General features: G+C 45.6%; 1 protein-coding gene across 7 annotated transcripts in view; it reads right to left on the bottom strand.

Annotated features, from left to right (window-relative positions):
• Positions 1 to 21,035, bottom strand: part of GDPD5 (glycerophosphodiester phosphodiesterase domain containing 5) — a 158,290-nt gene that overhangs the window by 13,412 nt on the left and 123,843 nt on the right. For all 7 annotated transcript variants that reach the window (NM_001305150.2, XM_015280976.4, XM_040700553.2 and 4 more), the window contains exons 7-13: positions 20,615 to 20,708; positions 17,669 to 17,814; positions 8,515 to 8,597; positions 4,802 to 4,952; positions 3,353 to 3,571; positions 1,773 to 1,930; positions 64 to 211 (exon numbers count right to left, since the gene is read on the bottom strand). In NM_001305150.2, coding sequence (NP_001292079.1) covers positions 64 to 211; positions 1,773 to 1,930; positions 3,353 to 3,571; positions 4,802 to 4,952; positions 8,515 to 8,597; positions 17,669 to 17,814; positions 20,615 to 20,708 — 999 coding nt within the window. The remainder of the gene's footprint in view (positions 1 to 63; positions 212 to 1,772; positions 1,931 to 3,352; positions 3,572 to 4,801; positions 4,953 to 8,514; positions 8,598 to 17,668; positions 17,815 to 20,614; positions 20,709 to 21,035) is intronic.

Here is a 21,035-nt window from a genome sequence, read left to right as displayed (position 1 = left end):
ACCTCCCCCATGGTGTTCCCTACTTCCAGGGGTTCACAGCACCTTCCTATGCTCTGTGCTTACCATCAACCAGATGGGAAAAGGCACCTTGCGAAGGACGTGGGAGCTGTCGGAGGTGACCGACGGGACACCAGTGCACCACAGGATGGAGTACAGCCAGGGCTCATTCACAGTGTAGAGATTCACACTCAGGTTTGCTGCCATGTAGTCTCTGCCAGAAGGAAGAGAGGGGTGAGTCCTGCAATCATCAGTGCCTCATCTCACTGAATCACAGAATCATTATGGCTGTGAAAGACCTCCAAGATCCCCATGTCCCACTCCAATCCATCCCACTGTTCCCACTGAACGTGTCCCTCAGTGCCACATCCCCACAGATCTGAACACCTCAGGGATGGTGACTCCACCACCCCCTTGGGCAGCCCATGACTGTGACCAAGTGCTCTTTGGAGAAGAAATTATTTTTAATATTCAACTTGAAATCTCCATCTCAGAGAGTTCTCATTATCTGCACGGCTGAAATACAGACATATTAGCTATGAATCATATGAAGTAGGTTTTTAAAAGGACACAGTCACCACGTAAGCAACCCAAGGGCATTGCAGTCAAGTGGTTGGAATGCTCAAGCTTTCTTTTCCTCCCAGGCACTACCTGCCCCAGGACTCGGCCCACTTCAGACACGTCATCATGATGGATGGATATACACTGTGTTTCTCTAACCACCACCTCATCATGTTGATGCAAAATTAACGTCTACCTCAGATGCTCACCATGTTTCATAGGCAGTCTACTTAATTAAAAGCTGATTGAGTTTGCAACATCAGTTCCTGCAGCTCCCACGCTCTTGTTTTAGGGACAGCTGCAGGGATACGTCTTCCAGTTTCCAGAGCTGGCATATGGTCCTCTCCAGGAGACAAAGCAAACAGCTAGGGGCCATATTCTCAGTTATTCCCTCTTTCCAGCCCAAATGTATAATACCACAAATCATTTAAACATAGGTTTTTTTTTTAATCTGAAAACATGTTTCATTTTTCAAATACTTATTCAAGGAATAAATTCAAACTCTAAAAAAGGGAAAAGGTCTCTATGAGAGACAACCCATGCCTTCTGAGAAAAGGGTAAAGTCATGAACTAGCACTGTGCATCGTTCAGATACACACTGGCAGAAGGCTGCACATGCTGTGACAGTCTCATTAAAGATGAGGCCTAACCACTCCAAACAGGTGACAGCAACAGAACATTTGAATTGTCTGCCAAAAAAGTTCTAAGAACTAGTTTAGACATGGGATTAATCAAGAATCTGCCATAGAAGCTCTGGAGCAGATTAACAGATAACAGGGCAGCTGCCGATAGAGATGAAAACAAAGTCACCTTTTTCCAGAGATAACAAGGGAATAAGGAATATTCACAGGTCTGCATTTCAGAAAGGATCATCACGTATGAGACACAGATGTGGCACCGAGGGACGTGTTTGGGGGCATTGTGGTGATGGGTTGGTGGTTGGACTTCATGATCTTAGAGGTCTTTTCCAACCTTAACAATTCTATGATTGTATTCTATGAGGCAAATGAGCAATCCTGGGAACAGCCTGGATTCTGGCTAGCAGGAGAAATGAGCTTGCACAGCTCAGGTTTTTTAACAGCAAGTCCATCTGAAACAATGCCTGTATGCAGACAAGTCCTGGGATGGTCAAGAAAGATGCTGCTGGGACAGGGATGCATGCGTGGCTGTAGAGCAACGTGCTACCAACACCACATCCAAAGGGAGGACTCTACCTGACATCCTCATTCGTGACCTTGGTGTAGCGCAGGTTGAGCTTCACGATGCCCTTCTCTCTCAAGCGCTCTGCATCCAACTTGAGGCCAGAAGTCTGCTGGAAAGCTGGAGCAATCTGCCTGACCAGCTGCCGCTCCGTGTCTGGCAGCCACATCACCTGCAGAGGCAGAGGGAGGTCAAGGCAAAGGGGGTTCACAAAGCAGATAACACCAGCCAAGGGTTGCAGATAACCGGTTTACATTAAGTCAGAAGCAAATATGCGTGATAGATTTTGCCTTATATACAGTCTGGGAGAGGCACACAGCCTCCTGTATTTATATTCAGATGCACTTCAGGATGGTTGGGGAACCAAGAGAAATATATAATGCATGAAAGTATAGAGGTGAAAAGGGTTGAGATACAAACAGGTCAAGCCAAGGGCTCAGGTCTAGTGTACCCCACACCTAACAACCTGTCTTCCCAGCCCAATTCAGGGCACAGGGACTAATGCTGACAGCACAAGACGGTGCAGGAGAAGCCTCTCAACATCCCTTGGCTGAGATTAGTTTTATTCACTCTCTTTCATTAGGGCTACATCTCTTCTAACCCAAAGCAAGGATTTTCCAGAGTTCACACCAGGCTTTGAAAATGTGTCAGATCAATTACTGTTGACGTGCTCGGGTGCCAGACATAAAGTGGATACAGGAGCCAGGCTGGGCAGTTCTATTACTTGTGTCATACAGAGGCTGCAATGATTTTGGCAGTACCAGTGGGCATTGCATTGCTTTAACCCACATGTTTAAGACTTCATCAACACTCATTAATGACCAGACATTTGGCCTCAAACTTGGGTGAAAAATACAGCTTCACCACCCCCGCATCTATTTGCTCACTGTTTTTCCAGTGCCCTTCATTCCTCTGTGGAAGTTCTACACCTTGTGGTAGGAGAGGACATAGCTAACAAGGCTGGCTGGACACTGACTTCTAGCTCTGAGCCATTGCAATTAATTGCTTGGCAATTATAGGAAAGAAAGTCTGGAGGAGGCCTCCTTTTGCTGGTCCAGTTTATGACTACTATCTTCCATCCACCAGACATGCAACTCAGCAAAGAGCTTGGGTCCAACTTCTCAACAACCTTCTTGATGGCTCTGGACAGCCGCCATGAAGTTTCCCCAAAGACTTCTTTCTTCCAGGACAGAGAGATTCAGTTCTCTCAGCCCCTCCTCGTACAACCCCTAATCAATCTGCAGGATTGATCTCAGTTTATCAGTATTTGACGTCTGGAAGCCCCATGCTAGACATGATTGCTGAGCAATGGCAATAATCCCATCTCTCAGTCTACTAGCTATCCTACCATGAGTACAGGCCAAGGTTGTCTTTTGCTGCCAGGGTATATTGCTCAGAAAGCAGCAGGCTCTTAAAGGTCCATGCTCAGGGCGGTCTTTGGGACCACCAGCCTGCAGGCATTGTCCTCCCCAGCACAGCTTCCAAGTAACATCCCAAATCAAGCAACCAAAAGGATCAAATGAGGCACTCAAGAACACAGGGAAACCATGGGGATGTTCAGTTTTGGAAATACTATCAATCCCACAGAACTCACAGCTTGTTGCTGAATTCCCGACGCCAGGATGGTCTTCAGGGTGATGTTGATGTAAGAAGTGTAATAGGGATGATCTGGTGGCAGGTCCTGGAAGTTCAGGATGAGTGATGTGTTATCCTTGATCACCTCCAGCATATCTGCTAGCTTGCAGACAGACTGGTTTGCAGCTTCCAAATAGTCAGACCTAGAGAGGGATCCAGCTGTCCAGAAAGGGTCGTTCTGAAAGTAAAACATCCCAGCATTACCACCACAAAGGACAGGCTCCCCGGGTGCAGGTGGAGCTCCTCTTCCATCCCACCATGGCAACAGTAGAGGATGCTGACAACTACACTCAGTGCCCATCCAGGACTTTGTTGAAGTGTTTCTCCATTCCTCAGCTTCCCCACCCATGGGAACAAAGAGCAATATGAGAGGAGCTATGGGATGCTGGAGAAGATGGACTCTCCTGACATGAGGACATTTAGAAATGACTGTGTCTCAAAGGACATCTCCAAAACCAACCTTCCAGCTGCTGTCTTTGTCCCTCTCATCTAGAAAGAGGCATTTTCACAGCATTCCCACTCCAACAACCACATCTGCAGGCCCAGCAAGTCTTTGTGCCATAGCACATGCAGTTCTTATTCAGACTTCCCCACCACAGATCAGAACAGTGGTGATGCTAATACAGCTCAGGCTACTACCAAGCAAGCACTGAGGGACCTTCAAACAGACACACGAAACCAGAATCTGAGCTTGCATCATTGCAGTAAGCCACATTTAGGCTTGCTGGAACATGCCATGCTGCTGCAGTCCTCCTTCTAGACCACAGTCAATTCTCTCCAGGAAGGTTACAGCTACAGGCTACAGAAAGAAAGCCCACCTGTAAGCTGGCTGAGCACCAAAAGATGGATCAGCTCATCCCAAGGCAATTCCTTCTCCCTTGGACTTTGAAAGCTGAACATCTCCGTGGATTTTTTTTCCCCCATTTTAGAAATAATTACCTCCAAACATAAATTAAGGGAAAAGTAACAATACAACATAGTATCTTCTATGTTTTCTTTATAGTCGTATTTCCTCTTCCAGGGGGGATGTTGGAAGTCCTGAGTAGTATCAGCCAGGCATTAAGGTCCCTCCTTCCAAGAGGTGGAAGAAGCACAGAAAAACAATGACATCTCTCCCCTGCCCCAGGTTGCAAGGCAGAGAGAGGACCAAGCAACTCAAATTCCCACAGAGTGCTGTTGGGGGCTAAGCCATTGCTCCAGCCCTTGGGCAACACTACTAAAAGCAGCAGTGAATGCTTTGGGTAGGATGTCAAGCTACGTGAATAGTAGAGGACTGAACTACATACAGTTCATAAAGGCTTGGTCTAGATGCAGTTCAGACCACTCTACCAAGGAGCTACCTCAAAGAGGGTTTAGGCAGAGCTGTCATCCCGTGACCATGTCTGCAGGACATCCTATAGGTACGCACCCGTAGGAACCACTCTCCAGCATTGAGCATTTCCAGGTCAGTCCAGTTGAACATGGAAGAGTGTTCGTAGGCCCGCCCTGGAAACACTTCCTCCACGTTCGTTGTTCTCCTGAGTGTCTTGTCATGCATCAGAAATGGCACTCCATCATAGCTGCAAACACACAGACTCCATTACAGGTTGAGACAAAAACCATGTAACGCTTTGCTAGAGAAATGGCCATCTCCACTCCAGCTTCTCCCATGGCTTTGAGGACCACAGCGAAATCATTGTGAAGATCTTGACCAACTTAACACATCCCCAACAGCCTCAAGACCAGTTGAAATGAGATGTACCCCGAGGAAAAATGTTTAAGAAATCTGCCAGATGCTTGCATTAGTCCATCCCACCCTTCTCCAATTCATAAATTTTTTGAGTGCCAAACTCATGTATCACGGAATTCCACAATGGCTTGGGTTGGAAGGGACCTCAAAGATCATCTAGTTCCAACCTCCTGCTGCAGACAGGGCTGCCACCTGAATAACACAATAGATCAGGTTGCCCAGGGCCCCATCAGGTAGCCCCTGGCCTTGAGCACCTCCAGGGATGGGCATCCGCAGCTTCTCAGCTCAGACAAGACCAGCCACCATGAATGCTCAGCACCAACCAAAGATGCCTGCAATGTCTGTAGCTCCAAAAACTGACAGTGTTTTTCCATACCTTGTATCCACAGACATATGCATCCACACAGGTACAAGCTATTCTCAAATGGTTAATAGTAGATGATGAGCAAGATTTTCAATAGCTCTCAGTCTATCTAAGAACTTAATGCTTATGGGCTTCCAACAAGATTCAAGGGCTACAAGCTACTAAAACTGCTCTTAAATAATCTTTTCCAATTTGAAACTGGTTTGAGGAGGCAGCCATGCTCACACAAGTAGCTGTGTTCATGCACCTTAAAGAAACCCATCTTAAAGAAAACCCACCTCTCAGAAGAAACCAAATAGCCAAGTGTATGCCCTGTGGTTTTTAAGCCACCTAGATATTACAGAACAGCAGTGCTGGGAAGCCTAGGAAGCTCTTCAAGTTTTCTTTCAGACCAATTTTCTGTGGCTGGATCAGTGGTGGGATAATGAAGGCTTTTATTGAAGTCTAGAGGACAACTGTCTGCACTCAAAAATCAAGATAAACTCTGCACAGCCAGCCTGATTACAATGATGTTTTCCAAAGCAAAGTGCCCATCTTCATACTAGGCAGATAACATCTGGAAATGAGATGGGATTAAAAAACAAAACCCATCTGAATTAGGAGATAACCCTGAGCACTCACCCACAGAACTACAGGGAGTACAAAACAACAACTGGGGATGATGGAGTAAATGCTTTCCCATCTTTATCACAGCCTGCTGAAGTCCCTTATCACAAAGGTCACTTGCATCTTATTTGCTGTTTCTGGTGTGCATCATGCCAACTATTTCCCTCTCCATCCAAAGCAGCACACTAACACAGTAACACCACGCTCAGCCATGCATGAGTCACACTTCTGCAGTCAGAAGAATTTTTAATATTTACAATAATAATAAAAAAAAGATGCTAAGAAACTGCAGTATGAAGAGCATGGACTGTTTAAGGAAGATAGGAGCTCAAGCCTTAACACCTTGCAGCAGAGCATCATTAGATACCGCTGAGCCTTAACCACAGCATGGGAACTAATGGGGCACTTCATATTGACTCCCTTCTGTCCAATCCCTCCCCGTACAGAGTTGCTCAGCACAATGCAAGGCGAATCACAACCAACATATTAGCACGTATAGATCAGAAGAAATGATTCAGAGTGAGAAATCATAGCTTCAGAAGAGAGGTGAGAGGAGATGGAAGATGGGAGGGGAACATGCAGCAATACTACGCTATTTCTGCTTGAAGCAAAGAGGTTTTGAATGCACCTATGCTGGCTTTGTAAGCAGAACCACACAGTTTGGAGCATCATTGGATAGGGAGCAGGATGTGATGTACGTGACTACGTCCCAGTGGCCTACCTATATTCTTCTAGAGGAGGAATGAGAGGGAAGTTTGGAAACATTCCAGGAGGAGAACTGAAAGTGACCTAGCAAGACACAGGCATGAAGAGCATTTTTCAAGCAAACTCTTCCCAAAACTTCTGCCAGCTGTATTGATAGCTCTGGCTTTGGTCTGAAGGTCACTGAAGGCCTCTTTTTATAGAGCATCTTGGGTCTCCCCTGAAGGGCCTCAGATAACTGATTCATTAAGAGCATCATCATTTGAGCTGTGGGATGCTTGGAACGCTCCTCTGAGATGCCTGGAGGGTGGCAACATGGAGAGCTCTTGGATCTTTTCAAGCTCTCCTCCTCCCAGAGTCTGGCCTTCTCCCTGGTCAGGGATAAAGGAGGAACCTATTCAGTTACCCCTTCACAACGATAAATAATGTAATTTTTGAAAGAATTTTATTGCTAATATCCCAGTTCTTCCTTCGTTCCTCCACAATGACTTCCCAGGGGAAGAAGCTCCTCCAGTTTTCACGTTGCTTTCTCTCAAACAATTAGGGAAAGAAAGAAAGCACCATGACAATTAGGCTTCAGAATCTCATCTTCCACAAGGCAAAACTACCTTTCCAACCTTCAAAGAGATCAGGAAAAAGAAAAAAAAGAAAGAAAACACCAGCCTTGTGTCCTAATTGTATTTATACCTGGAACTAAGACAAACTGAGGGATCACCAAGATAAGGCATTACATCTCCCTTCACGCCACTTCCACGCTCTTGCAATACATGGAAAAAACAGCTGAGAAAGGAAGTCTATTAGACAACCATCACACTCCTGGAATAAAGCACGGCTCTCAAAGTAACTCTAAATGACATCTAAATTGGCCTTGTCAACTCAACACTTGCCTGCAGGGAAAGGCGTTTTGATGGGCAACTGCCTGACCAGGTTCCTCCTTTGCCCAGCAGCAACGTGAAGTGAAGGAGGGCAGGGGAACGATTTTACTCCTGTGATGCTAAATCACTGTAGACAGTTTTGCAAGGCTGGTAAAACCCTCCTGAAGACCTGCAGCACAAGGAAGTCACTTCGGGATCACTTCTTTCTCTGCGCTGCCCAGTAAAAGTCATATTTAAGCATTTCTGCCTTTTCCCAAGACCAGTTGACTTCAAGCCATGCTAGAAACCAGGTGCAATGTGTCACTGTAGTAAAGCAAGTTCTAGTAAACAGCAATCTTCAGGTTAATTACTATTATTTTCATAAGAAAAGGGATCCAGGATCTCTCAACTGGACAACTTCACCTTCAGCCATCCTCTCAGTGGAATGATCTGTAGCATCAGTGCACCACAGGTAGACACAGCTAGGAGTTCATAGAATCACAGAACCATTACAGTTGGAAAAGACCTCTCAGATCCCCAATTCCAACCCCAACCCATCCCACCGTGCCCACTGACCATGTCCCCTGTTGTCACATCTACCCTTTTCGGGAACACCTCCAGGGATGGTGACTCCTCCACCTCCATGAGCAGCCTGCACCAATGTGTTACCACTCTTTCTGAGAACATTTTTTTTCTAATATCCAACCTAAGCCTCCCCTGGGAGTTATCAGATACGTTCACCATGAGAGCCCCTTCCAATGGGAAAGACCAGTATCAACCAGACAGCAGATAGAGACCCAACAGCATGGTTTGGGCTGTGCATAGAGAAAGCCTCCATGCTCACACCAAGTATGACACTGGCTTACCTTAATATGACATCAGCCTGGACTCCATATATCTTCTGCTCCACCGCCTTCTGGAAGGACATCAGGGTATTTTCTGGTGCCAACTGTGACCAAAAGAAAAGAGCAGTAAACGTTTAGCAGTAAGTGGGCATATGTATAAAACATGAAGTCTGAAGATGACCAATGCATTTGACCCCACTGAGGGTCTTCCACACTCAAGATAAAGTTCAGTGCAGACACATCATAGCCTGCAACACCAGAAACCTGAATGGAAAACGGTATATGAGAGATTGGATCAGTGTGGTCCCCAAACAAAGGACCCACAGAAAGCAATCATTCATGTGATGCCAATTCTCCATCCACAGGCTCTATGTAGAGCTACCTTAATAGTTCTTTATTATCCTGCTTTCTAAAGCGGTGATTAAGATGCCACTATGGAAAAAAAGAAAGTCTACAGATGAGGGTATAACCCTACCATGGGGAACAACAAGACTGCACATCCTGCAGAAAACGTTTCATTTTCACATCTCTCCATCAGTAAAGTAATCTATCATTAAAAATAAACATCAGTTGATTTCTCTTAATACCAAATATTCCAACAATGAAGCAAAATCAGCCTTAGGCCTAGAAAATGTATCCTTATAGCAATCACAGATAAAGACTCAGATGTTAGTTCAAATTCATCCCTGAAAAATGGAGCAGATGGTAGCAGAATTAGGCTTTGTTAAAAACAATACAGGATGAGGATGAATGTTTCGTTTTTCTACACAATCAATACAGTTAAGCCCAAAATGCCCATAAACTGACAGGCAGAGCAGGAAAAATATCCAGACAGCTACAGAGAGAACCTGACAGGCTGCACTGAAACACGAGCGCATCAAAATAAAGCAAGTTTGAAAAACCATTTTCTTATTTTCCAGTTCTGCTGTCAGGTTTAGTGCATTCTCTTCTTCCACTCACCCCATAAGGAACAGTAATTTCCATCAAGAGACAATAAGCATTCACAAGCCATGATTTTCAACGGTTGCATGGGGACTGGGAAGAGGATAACTACAAGAACAAAGACCTAAAGGCACCATGCAAGCAGCATGCACAGCAAACTTTTACATTTAAGGCATCTGCCCAGAGAGGCTGTGGATGCCCCATCCATCCCTGGAGGTGTTCAAGGCCAGGTTGGATGGGGTCCTGGGCAGCCTGGGCTGGTCTGAAATGTGGAGGTTGGTGGCCCTGTGTGTGGTGGGGGGGTTGGAGCTTCATGATCCTTGAGGTCCCTTCCAACCCGGGCCATTCTATGATTCTGTGATTCTGTATTATAAGACCTTTAAGGCGCCTTCATTTTCCTACTAACTGATCGATTTAAATGCTCAGGTCGACAAGCTCTGGGGCAAAATAGCCCAAGCAAATACCGTTCAGAAATGGCAGCAACACAACCTTGGTACAGATATAGAATGTCTGCATTGAACGCCTCTGGCTCAAATCATACATCAATATCGGTACATTTTTCTGTTTGTTCAACAAAATCAACACTGAGGTGCATCATCTTCCCCCAAAATCTCCCAGTCAATGCCTGACTTGCCTCGGCAAGAGCCAACATCCCACCACATCCTCCCGCCCAGCCCTGTTCTGGGTCACCCAAGGTCAGATGGAAAGAGCTTTTTGCAAGAGATGCACGATGCCCAGAGCTGTCACCAGGGAGCAGCAGCCCCGTGAGGATCCCAACCTCAGCTCCTGATGTTTCAGCATCTCGGGTTTCCTCTCTAAGTAGCTCAGGTTTCCTCAGGGTGAGCACTGCAAGGCGATCCGTCGGTGCTGGGCAGTGCTCAATATTTGCTTTCAGAGGCTGCAAGGGTTGCAAGGAAATAAAGCAGGTAGTGTTCACACCAGAGACTAGAAACTCAAGGGCAATGCGAGAGCACCAACCCAAGCCAGGAAGGGTTGGTGGCTGGATGAAGCACAAGACCCAACTCAAGAGGTAACACCAAGCTGCAACTGAACCCACGTTCCTACAAGCAGCCTCACCAGGGATGCAAATGTGACAGAAATAGAAAACAGAATGTGCTGAGTCGTAAATCATCTCTTGGGTGGAGGAAGACTGGAAAAGGCAGGCTGGACTACCTCCACTAAGCAATCGATGTAAAACCCTTCACTAAGGGTAGGACAAAGATGAAGGGCACTGCTGTTACCCACCTGTGCAATTAAGAGCTCACGTTGCTGAATGAAGCAGAGCTAGAGGAGGGCAAAGAAGCCTGGCCAAAACAGCACTATCCCTCTGTAGAGGTGGGGAAGGGTGGCCAAGGTCTCCTCTGTCAGCAAGACTGGGGAAAAGTGAGTTTAGACAGAGCCAAGACTGCACACAGAGGTAAAAAATGAAAGCCACATAGGAAAAGAGTCTTCTGAAGATGGGATTTTAGGATTTCAGCCTGTCAGAAGGGAAAAATTTGGCCATGTAAAGACAGCAGGGATGCTCATGCATCTTAGTGGCAGTGTTGTAATAACAGACTGCACTGAGATTGAGTTTCAAAACAGTATGCCATGATGGCCCCATCCTCAGCACTAAGAGATACCACTGAGCCTAACCCCAGCTGAGACAAGATCCCAGTCCCAGGAGTGGAATATTTCACTCCTGCATCATCTTCAGTCCCTATTCAGGTTGCAGGCCAAGCTTTGCTCTTCAGGGACAAATCTGAATCCCATCAGAGTGTCATGCAGGTGCTCAGGTAGGAGGCACATCTATTCCTTTCCCAGGAACTAGACCTCCAGAAACTAAGTTAAACAAACTCACAGCACTCCATGCAGGTCTATGCTGGAGGTGGACTCGATGATCCTTGTGGGTCCCTTCCAACTCAGGATATTCTATGATTCTATGTTGCTATTTCAGCTTTGCAGAGGAAGCAGTATTTTGAAAAATATTCCAAAAACAGATTGACACTTCAGTTCCGACCATCAAAATGCACTCATCTTAATCACAACCACTAGTAGTGAAGAACATCACCCTGAAGAGCACCACAGGTGGGTGAACATCCCTGGCTGCCCTGAACCAGCGAGCAGCACAGATGTCAGCAGAGGTGTTCTCTGCAGTGCTGTGCCCCACAATGGTGTCATGTCCCACCAATGTAAGTAACTGCATCTCCAAATGAGTCTATCACTGATGTGGAAAGCTGTCCTTCTAGTCCTTCTAACCTCTTCAGCAGATTCTAGCCTCAAGGAGACTGAATGAGCCACTCACACCAATGACACAATCCAGTAGAGTTCAACTAGAAGCCAAGAAGGCAAACTTATATCTGTCCCCTAAAATCAAATATTGCTTGTTCATAGAATCACAGAATGGCCTGGGTTGGAAGGGACCACAAGGATCATCAAGCTCCAACCCCCAAGCTCCTCTGGTACCTCCTTGGAAAAAGGACCTCTCTGTACAGTGTGAGCTTGTGAATAGGGAAAATAACAGATATTTGCATTGTCCCTGATCGTGTCTGTCTCTCTCCAGGAGAGATGGAGCTGAAAACCCCAGATTCTGACTGTTACATGCAGAGAAGTGTCTAAGGAGGACAACTGTTGGTGCAAAAGTTGCATGCTTACTCTTTTACAGAAAAACTGCAAGTAAATAAATACATAATCCTGCTTGTATTACCCCCTGTATCTGTCCACTTTATCTGATGACTTTCCTCCTTAATACAGTACCATCAAGCAAATTATTATATCTAAACCCCAAATCTGGGTTTGCAGCAATCCAATGCAACTGGGCACAATCTGTTGATTAAGAAGTAAAAGCAGTGTGATGAAGGAAGCAATGACTTCACCCCCAAACCCATTCTACCAGCTATGCCAACATCCACTGAAGGCCACAGACAGACCTCTGTGCAGTTTCTAAAAGCTCTTAATCCTCTGCACTTGGTTTGATAGGTTCAACCCCCTGCAGGAATCAGCCTGCTATTCAGATTTCTCCTGTGAGTGAAGACACAGCAAGTAATTTCTAGAAAAATGCCCACGAATGAACTCATTTTGACTGTTTCTGTGCAAATACTTTCAAATGGAGCACTGAAGTCAAGAGCTCTGGACCTTCCTTAATGAATACTGTGAAAGTGCACGGCCACAGCTGGACATCACTACTCTGCACATAGCAGGGGGTTGAAACTAGGTGATCACTGTGATCCTTTTCAACACAGGCCATTCTATGATTCATTCTATGATCCTATGATCTTCACTTACAGGTATGTTAAAAAAAAGAAGCAACAAAAACCACAACTCCACATGTGTACATGGCTGCAATTCTGAAAGCAACGCCACGTGCTCCCCACCAGGGCAGAACATTCCCCTTTAACATCCCAAAAGGCAAATCATGATCACAGAACCACCGAGGTTGGAAAAGACCTCCAAGACCATCCAGTCCAACCATCCACCTATCACCACTCTTTCCTCACTAAGCCATGTCCCCCAGTACAACATCTACACGTTTCTTGAACACCTCGAGGGACGACGACTCAAACACTGGCTCCACAAAGTGCTTCATCACCAATGGGTACTTTTCCATCCCCAAACCTGTGCAAAGCCCATGAGTCAGTGCTGCCAAAAACGCCCTTCCCTGCACAGTGCCTGTGCATGGCGTGGAGACAGCTGCTGCCTGACAAGGAGAGCTCAACAGCACGCAAGCCCCGCGTGCTCTGTGACACACAGACAGATGTTGGGATGGTGCTGTTGAAACATGCTGAGAGCCAGCTGTCTGGGTGGGTTGCCAAAACGTTCATTTCAATGCTATTTGTAGCCTCCAGCTCTGAAATTAGGAGCCGTTCTCATCTCTGACATGCTGGGATTGGTTCCACAGCTTTAGTCCTGTGGGGGTTTTTGTTTGTTATTTTTATTTCCATTTTTTATTTATTTTAAGAACCACCAGTATCTTTCTGGTCCCAGTAACAGGAGGTGAATTTTTAGGTTTCATGCATTTCCTAAAGCTGAAATATTGAGTATCCCAAGTTCTTTGGGTTCATTTAGGTTGGAGCTTCATGATCCTTCCTTTCAACTCAAGCCATTCTATGACTCTACGATTCTTTGTGTGGTTCACCTGCAATTTGTGGTCAAAGATCACAGTGAGTCTAATTTTTCTCATATGGAATGTATACTGAGGGCTAAAACTAAAAGCAAGCAGAACTCAATGTCATGGAGAGCACCTTCTTCAGATCTCAAACCAAAACACAACCTGTTTCAGCTCTAAGCACTCCATGAGGGAAGGCATCTGGGAGAAGACTTTAAAGAAGCAAATGGCAACTGAAACTCGTGTCTAGTTGGATTAAATTATCTATTTTTTTTTTTTTTTAGATTTGGTCCCAGCTTAATCTCCCAATTATGTTTTGGTGTATCTTCAATGTAAATATCACAAGGACTCAAATCTACTGGCATCGAAGACAGAAAGTAACTAAATGTGAGAACTATTGGTGATGGGTGGATAGTTGGACTGGGTGATCTTGTGGGTCTTTTCCAATCTTGGTGACTCTATGATTCTATGGTTCTAGAATAAAAAGGATGGAGGACCAAGGACACCTGATTGTAATGCCATCAAGCTAGATTAACATGCAAAAGTTTCAGAGACCCCCATCTCCTGTTTTATGGTGTCAAATAACTCTCATACCCACCAGGACAACAGCCCTTCAAAGTGACAGACATCGAGGTCTGGAGTCCTCAAAGCCTCACACACCACTGCTATTAGGCTGATGCTCTCCTGGGAGTCCAGATGGAAAGAAAGATTCTGAAGAGCTAACTTAAAAAGAGCCTTTGAAAAGAAGCTGATTGATTAACTAAGAGAAAGCGTTTTCAGATAGCACCCTGGTAAGGTAAGACATTTAGCACAATGAGAAATGGGCATGACTGGATGACATTTAGGCAAGGGAAAGGAGGAGTTAAGCAGAAGAGCATTTCCAGAGATGAATTAAAGAGCAGAAAAGGATGACGCCAAAGAGATATCTCCTGAAGGAGCACTACTGCCATTACAAACTAACAGACACCGTGCAGACAGCAGGTCAATTGCACTACAAAGAGTTGTGCCTCATCTAGGTACTGATGCCTAGATGCTTCCCAACCTTTCTTCTCTTTCTGCTTAAAATGCAAGGACAGACTCCTCCACCAGCATTTTAAGAAAAATTATACGAGCCACTTGGCCTCTGTTCCTCATTTTTTTCCTCCACAGAACAAGGACAGCAGTTGAGCTGCACTCAGATGCTGCAAAGGATGCTCTCTGATATTCTACAGGGATGAGAGAAGGGAGATAGGCTGTGTGCACGCAGGGAGGACAGCAGGTTGTAAAGCACAAGGGAAGTTCACTGTCCGTGTACGAGGAGCAGTCTACCTCAACATGCTGGGTGAATCAATGTACTGGGTCATGCCTTCCTCAAGAAGAACCACATGTGGTTTTTATTTCCAAGGAAAGGCTCAATTTCACCATTTTTTTTGCCTTGACAACCATATGCTATCACCCCAACAAATCTTTTATCTCAGGACTGCAAGCATCCTCATCCCATAGATCTCCTGTGCTGGTTCTCATCATAACAGCTCTAAGCTATTTGTATCTTTCTAGCATAAGAACATGGATCATGTAAATGCAGCATTACAGACCCAATCCTGCCAGACTGGTGAAACAAGCAGAGAGCCTGTTTGTCTGCACAGCTCACAAATCACATTTGTCTTGCTTCAGGAGATCTGAAAGAAGCCTTGCAGTGCTGTTTATCATCTCCAGTCCCACTAGATCCAGAATCACCTCAGGCTCCAACACACTGGAACAGGCTGCCCAAGGAGGCTGTGGATGCCCCATCCCTGCAGGCATTCAAGGCCAGGCTGGATGTGGCTCTGGGCAGCCTGGTCTGCTGGTTGGTGACCCTGCACATAGCAGGGGGCTGGAACTGGATGAGCATTGTGGTCCTTTTCAACCCAGGCCATTCTATGGTTGTATGATTCTATGATCCAAACTCCCAGGCTCTGTAGACTTGTGATCTGGGTATGGCCCAAGGGAGGATGTCTGTGTCCTACAGCCTGGTCTCCACACTCTTCTCTCAGCTGCTTCCCTCTCTCCAGCTCCGCTCGGCTCCATCTCTCCAAATTAAACCTACATACAATTGGGTTCAGCAGCAAAAGGGTACTAAGTAGCCCTGAGAAAACATGATCTTATTAGCAGAAATGCCTTTTGGCAAGGCTTCAAAATCATGACTGTTCAAGCATATTTGACATTGCACAACCTTAGGACTTGCGCTATATGTTAGATGAAGCTTTCCAGACTCAGGATGTCATTAATTGGAACAGGTTGCTCAGGAAAGTGGTGTAGTCACTGTCTCTGGAGTTGTTCCAAAACTGTTGAGATGTAGCACTGAGGGGCATGGTCAGTGGGCACAGTGGGGGTGGTCTGGGGTTGGAACTTGGTGATCTTAGTGGTCTTCTATGATTTTATATAGTGAAAGCTGGGCAATCTCAGACATGAGTACAGACTGGGAGAGGAGTACCTTCAGAGCAGCCCTGTAGAGAAGGATGTGGGGCTCCTGATGGACAAAAAGAGGGATAGGAGCCAGCAGTGCATGGTCACAGCCCAGAAGGCCAGCAGTCCCCTGGGCTGCACCAACAGAGGGGTGGCAGAGGGCAGGGATGGGATTGTCCCCTTCTGCTCCACTCTGGTGACAGAAAGCCAGCTCATTCTATCAGGGAAATGATGAAGGGAAGAACTGTGCTGAACGACTCTTGGTCCACAGTTCCACATTCTGCTCTAAGGCATCCTCCATGCCACTGCTCTCCATTAACCTTTGCAACCCTCTTCATCCTAATATGCAAGCAGCATGTTCTCAGGCATATTTATTCCATATGGTAAGGATTGTTTGGTGGCTCCAAAAAAGAACATAATACAAAAGAAAAGACCGAATATCTGCTGAGTCTTGCTCAAAATAAGATACAGTCAGTTTTTCATAAAATAGTACAGTCTGGAGAACGCAATAATTTTATAGGCTGTTTACAATCATAGACTCATATCAGCTGGAAAAGACCACTAAGATTCCCAAGAGCAACCACTGACCCACCCCCACCATCTCCACTGACCGTGTTCCTCAGTGCCTCATCTCTACAGTTCTGGAACACCTCCAGGGATGGTGACTACAACATCACTCCCCATGGCAGCCTGTTTCCCTCTTTAGGGACAGTATCTAAAAACTCTACAGGGATAAAGACTTCTAACATATTTTTATGGTTTCCTGCTGTGCAGGACTAAGTTCTCACACAGTTCCTTCTGGCCTTCAAGGCTGGTACAAACTCAGTATCAGCTCTCTCAATACTCTCAGGGATGGGAGAAAGCATTTGTAGTGCCTGAAACTTCATTCCATCATCCACAGAGGCAATCTAGTTAAAAGAGCAGTACAAACTGAGCTGGTGTGTCAAGGGATTTCTTAAAGAAATAAATAATTAAAAAGAAGGAGAACTGAAACAAAATACTTCAGGGTTGCAGTAGGTGTTAATCTCTCTTAGTGCTCACTCTTGCACTCGGAGAAGAGCTCAAGCACACTCCAGCCTGACAAATGCATTTAGACAACCGATGGAGATGTTTTCCTCTCTGAATGTAAACAAAAATGTTAGCTGGGTGCCTAAAAAAACACATTTCCAGGGCCAGTATTTACACTGCAGTGTGACATCTTGTTACAAGGTCAGTTAACCAACAGGGTGAGATGGAGGTACATCTGTGAAACAGATCCAAAAGCACCCAGACTGTAGATTCAGACCAGTGTATCCAAATACAACAGGACCTACACCAGGGCTGTGATCAAACCAGCAAGTCCCATCTTTAGTCTGGTCACATCCAGAAACCTTGGAGGAGAAGGGACTGCATCACTATGATTTCAAGGTCTACCCAGAGACAGATGACAGGAATGCTTCATCACCTTGCTCTGTCCCATGATGATCTATAATGAAGGGTTACCATGCAGCCATGTAGGCTCAAGCACAGCTTTTTTGTCTGTTTTTGTAGATTGCCACATATTCAAGGCATCTTGCTGTAAGCTGAGGTTAACCACTACTGGTGAAGTCCTGCAAAGGACACAGACCTCAAACTATTTGCTGTATATATTCTGCAGAGAGCAACTTGGACACCATTAGACCCAGTACTATCCCATAGGTAGGCAGAAGAGTTGGACACCACAGCACTGAATGTGAAGCTACTCACCATCGGCGCCCCACGGTGACCTATGATGGCTGGCTTTGGTCCCAGAGCCTTCTTCTCCATTATGCAAGGGGATGAGATGGTGAGGGGGACGAGGTAAAGTGCAACTACGACTGCGAGGTATGCAGTGACCATCAGCATCTGAGAAGCTGGGGGTGGAAAGAGAGAAAGACGGTGAAAATGTTGGTCAAACTCCTCATACTGCAGGGGAAAAGTCAAGTGACCTTCCTCCTCCTTCAGAGCAGAGGCTGCTCTACAGCCACTGCCCCCAGCACAGCAGCAGATGTTCTTGTTTAGGTAAAAGCATTCTATTAAACAAATCTCTTGGAGCTGGTCAAGTCGTAGAATCACAGAAGTCCTGAGTGAGGTAACCCTGGAACTCACAAGGCAAATATGTGCAATAAATGCTAGACGGAGAAAGCAAATTTTAGAGGAAGGTCAGAACAGTCCAGGTATGGCTTCGGCCACGACTGATATGGTTTCATGCTTTTTGAATCCAGCATCCAACAGCCTCATTCAAGTGCCAGAAAGTAAAACTAGTAACTTTTCCAGTTTATTTTTCCTCTTCTCTCTGGAAGAGTTGTCAGTCATCCATAGAACACTCAAGGAACTGAAGGGTTTCTTGCTAAGTGAGTTCATGCTACGTCCTGCACCACAAAGCTATGGTGTCATGATGTTGTGTGTTACTGCCATCAAAACCACCAGAAGTGGCTGGGAGGTGATCCCAGCCCAATGCTCATCTGTCCTGTGAACAACACTAATCAGGCTTCTAAGCAGCTCAGATTCAGAGAATAAACCTGAAATACGTTTTAGTTAGTGGTCTACATCTGCAAGGAAAGGATGCCTCAACACACGGGTCATGGACCGTGTTCAAATGGATTGGAAAACTACATGCAGCCATGCATATAGGGCAACTGGGAAGATGCAAAAAAAATGAAAAAAAAAAAAAAACAGAAGAAAGAAAAAATACAAGCATGAAAAATACAAGCAATGTTCATGCTGTTACATTTGCAGTTGCACGGTCTGTTTGGAAAGAAGTCTCCTGGTGACCACCCAAGCTAAGCAAACAGGACAAATCTCCCACTTTGTGCAATGTGGAAGGGCCAATACAGCTTTCAAATGCAACCTTCTTCCTCCACTCCTCCTGCTCTTATTGACCACACCAAAGAGGCCTGAACTCTCAGGGCACGTTTCTCAACATTCCCCTTTGCTCCTCAAGGCTTGCAGGGCTGCTCTGAGCTCACTGTTTTCTGCCTGACCTCAGAAACAGGCTTTGAAAAAAAGATACTGTTTTTTTAAATTACTGGAGATGTTCAAGAAACTGTTCTGCAGGTCTGGAAAACAGAGAACAGAAGATTAAAGAAAGTGCCAATTTACTCAGGAAAAAAAAAAGGCAGGTGCTAAAGAGTATCAGATGCCTCAAAGAAAGAACAAGAACGTACTGTTGGAGCAGTGACTACAGGTGCACCAGTTATTTCCAAAAGACTACTATTATCGAGTGGAATACAATTTTCCCATCATAAGGACATCATCATGTTCTCACAGAGATTTCTTTTTTTTTAAAGAAAAGACTAAACTAAAGAGCAACAAAAAAAGAATTTGCAGTACCGTGTCAACAAAATCTGCACCAAGAAGTACATGAACTCCTCCAGGTAAGACACTTTGAACAAGTAAACTGACCCTGAAGTACACAGGGAAACCTAAGATCCAATGATACAGAAGAGATCTGCATTTTTCCTTTTTAAAATAAGAATTTTAAAAATATATATGTCAGGAGCAGAAAAAGAAAAGCAAAACAGCTTCCTGGCTTGTATTAAAAATAAATTAGAATAAAAAAATCAGGAAAAGCAACTGCAAGAGAAAAGCCATGGATTCAGAAGGAGCCCATGCAGTCGCTGTGCTAGGCAAAACCACAAATCCTCCCCCAGCTGGCAGCCTAATTACATGCTAGGACATATCTAAGAAGAGCCAGGTACATCTTTTTTTTTGCATATTTATACATTAAAGCAGAGCAATTCTTTCTTTGAAAGGTCTCTCTGCATATCAAAATCTTTCAGTCTCCAGCCACCATCTTCCTCATGCTTAACACCCTCTTCTCAGAAGTCTTCCACGAGTGTTGCCAAATCCTTCCAGGTCTTCCATCTTGCTGCAGGTTAAACACCAATTAAAATCACTGCTCTGAAACTGGCACGGATGTCTGAAGACATTCATGGACACCCTTAGGAAAAATGCAACTGAGGGAACAGAGGGAGCACATTATTTCCCAAGAAAACACAAAGAAAGAGCTTGGACTTGGGAGAACCCATGGCAATGAGATGCACACAACCTGCTGCAGTGGATAGGACCATCAGGCAGAAGAACTGGGTTAAGTGTGTCCTTCACGTCTCTCTTCCCTTAGAGACCTTTGACCATGTCTCATTGTGCATTTTGGAAGCATCTAAGCACTGGGGTCAGATCCCTGCTGAGCCCTCTAATGTATCACAAGCAACAAGTCCATGAAGGCTTTCAAGAGATAGGTCCCACGTGGACAAGACCCAAGTTGCTGGGGGAAAGGTGAAGTGCTTATAAGAGAAGAACACTGTTAGCTGTGGAGGATGAAACTTTCTAATGCAGATTAGAGGAAGTCTAAATGCTTTTATTCATTACATCACTGAAAACAGCCCTTTCACCTCCAGCTCTGCTGTAGTTCCAACTACAAAGCGTCATCCATGGGATGTGGGTGTAATCCACAGCCCAGGAGCTCCCCTTCCAGCCAGGTTTTGACAGGAGAACATTCCACCTCCCTAGAACAGCTGAGCCTCCACATCCCTGTGAAGGAGCCTGGAGGGCTCAGCTCTGGCTTCTGCTGGGAGGACCCAACCATGCGACAGCAACCTGCAGCCCCTGCCCTCCCCACAAAGGCATGAGTGCTCCACAGGGCAAGAGAGGGGATGCCCAGCTGGTACTCACTGGCTTTCTCCATTCGTGCAAACTGCCCCGCTATCAACCACGACAAGGCTGTGACTGCTGCAAGAGCTCCTATGTGCAGGAAAGGGGCTGTGGCCTGCAGGACACGAGAACAGGAGAGAAAAAGTGATTAGACACCCCAGCACCCCCCAAGTTCACTCATCCTGTAGACTCCACAGGGCATTTGGTGATTCCACTTTAAATTGAATTTCACAACACTCCTGCTTAAGGCTCCTGCATCTGCTTTGGCCGTCTCTGCTAAACCCTACTGATACCTTTGGTATTCAGGCCACTGTGAAAGGAAAGCAGGAAAGCTCTAATTCCCTTCCAATAACATATTTGATGAAGGCCTCCTTAGATACCAGGAAATTTTAGGTAAGGCTCTTGGTGCCACTGAGACTCCTCCTGTAGTCCAGTTGAACAC

The sequence above is a fragment of the Gallus gallus genome, chromosome 1, assembly GCF_016699485.2.
Source record: "Gallus gallus isolate bGalGal1 chromosome 1, bGalGal1.mat.broiler.GRCg7b, whole genome shotgun sequence".
Classification (NCBI taxonomy): Eukaryota; Metazoa; Chordata; class Aves; order Galliformes; family Phasianidae; genus Gallus; species Gallus gallus.
This window is presented reverse-complemented; position numbering and strand designations above follow the sequence as displayed.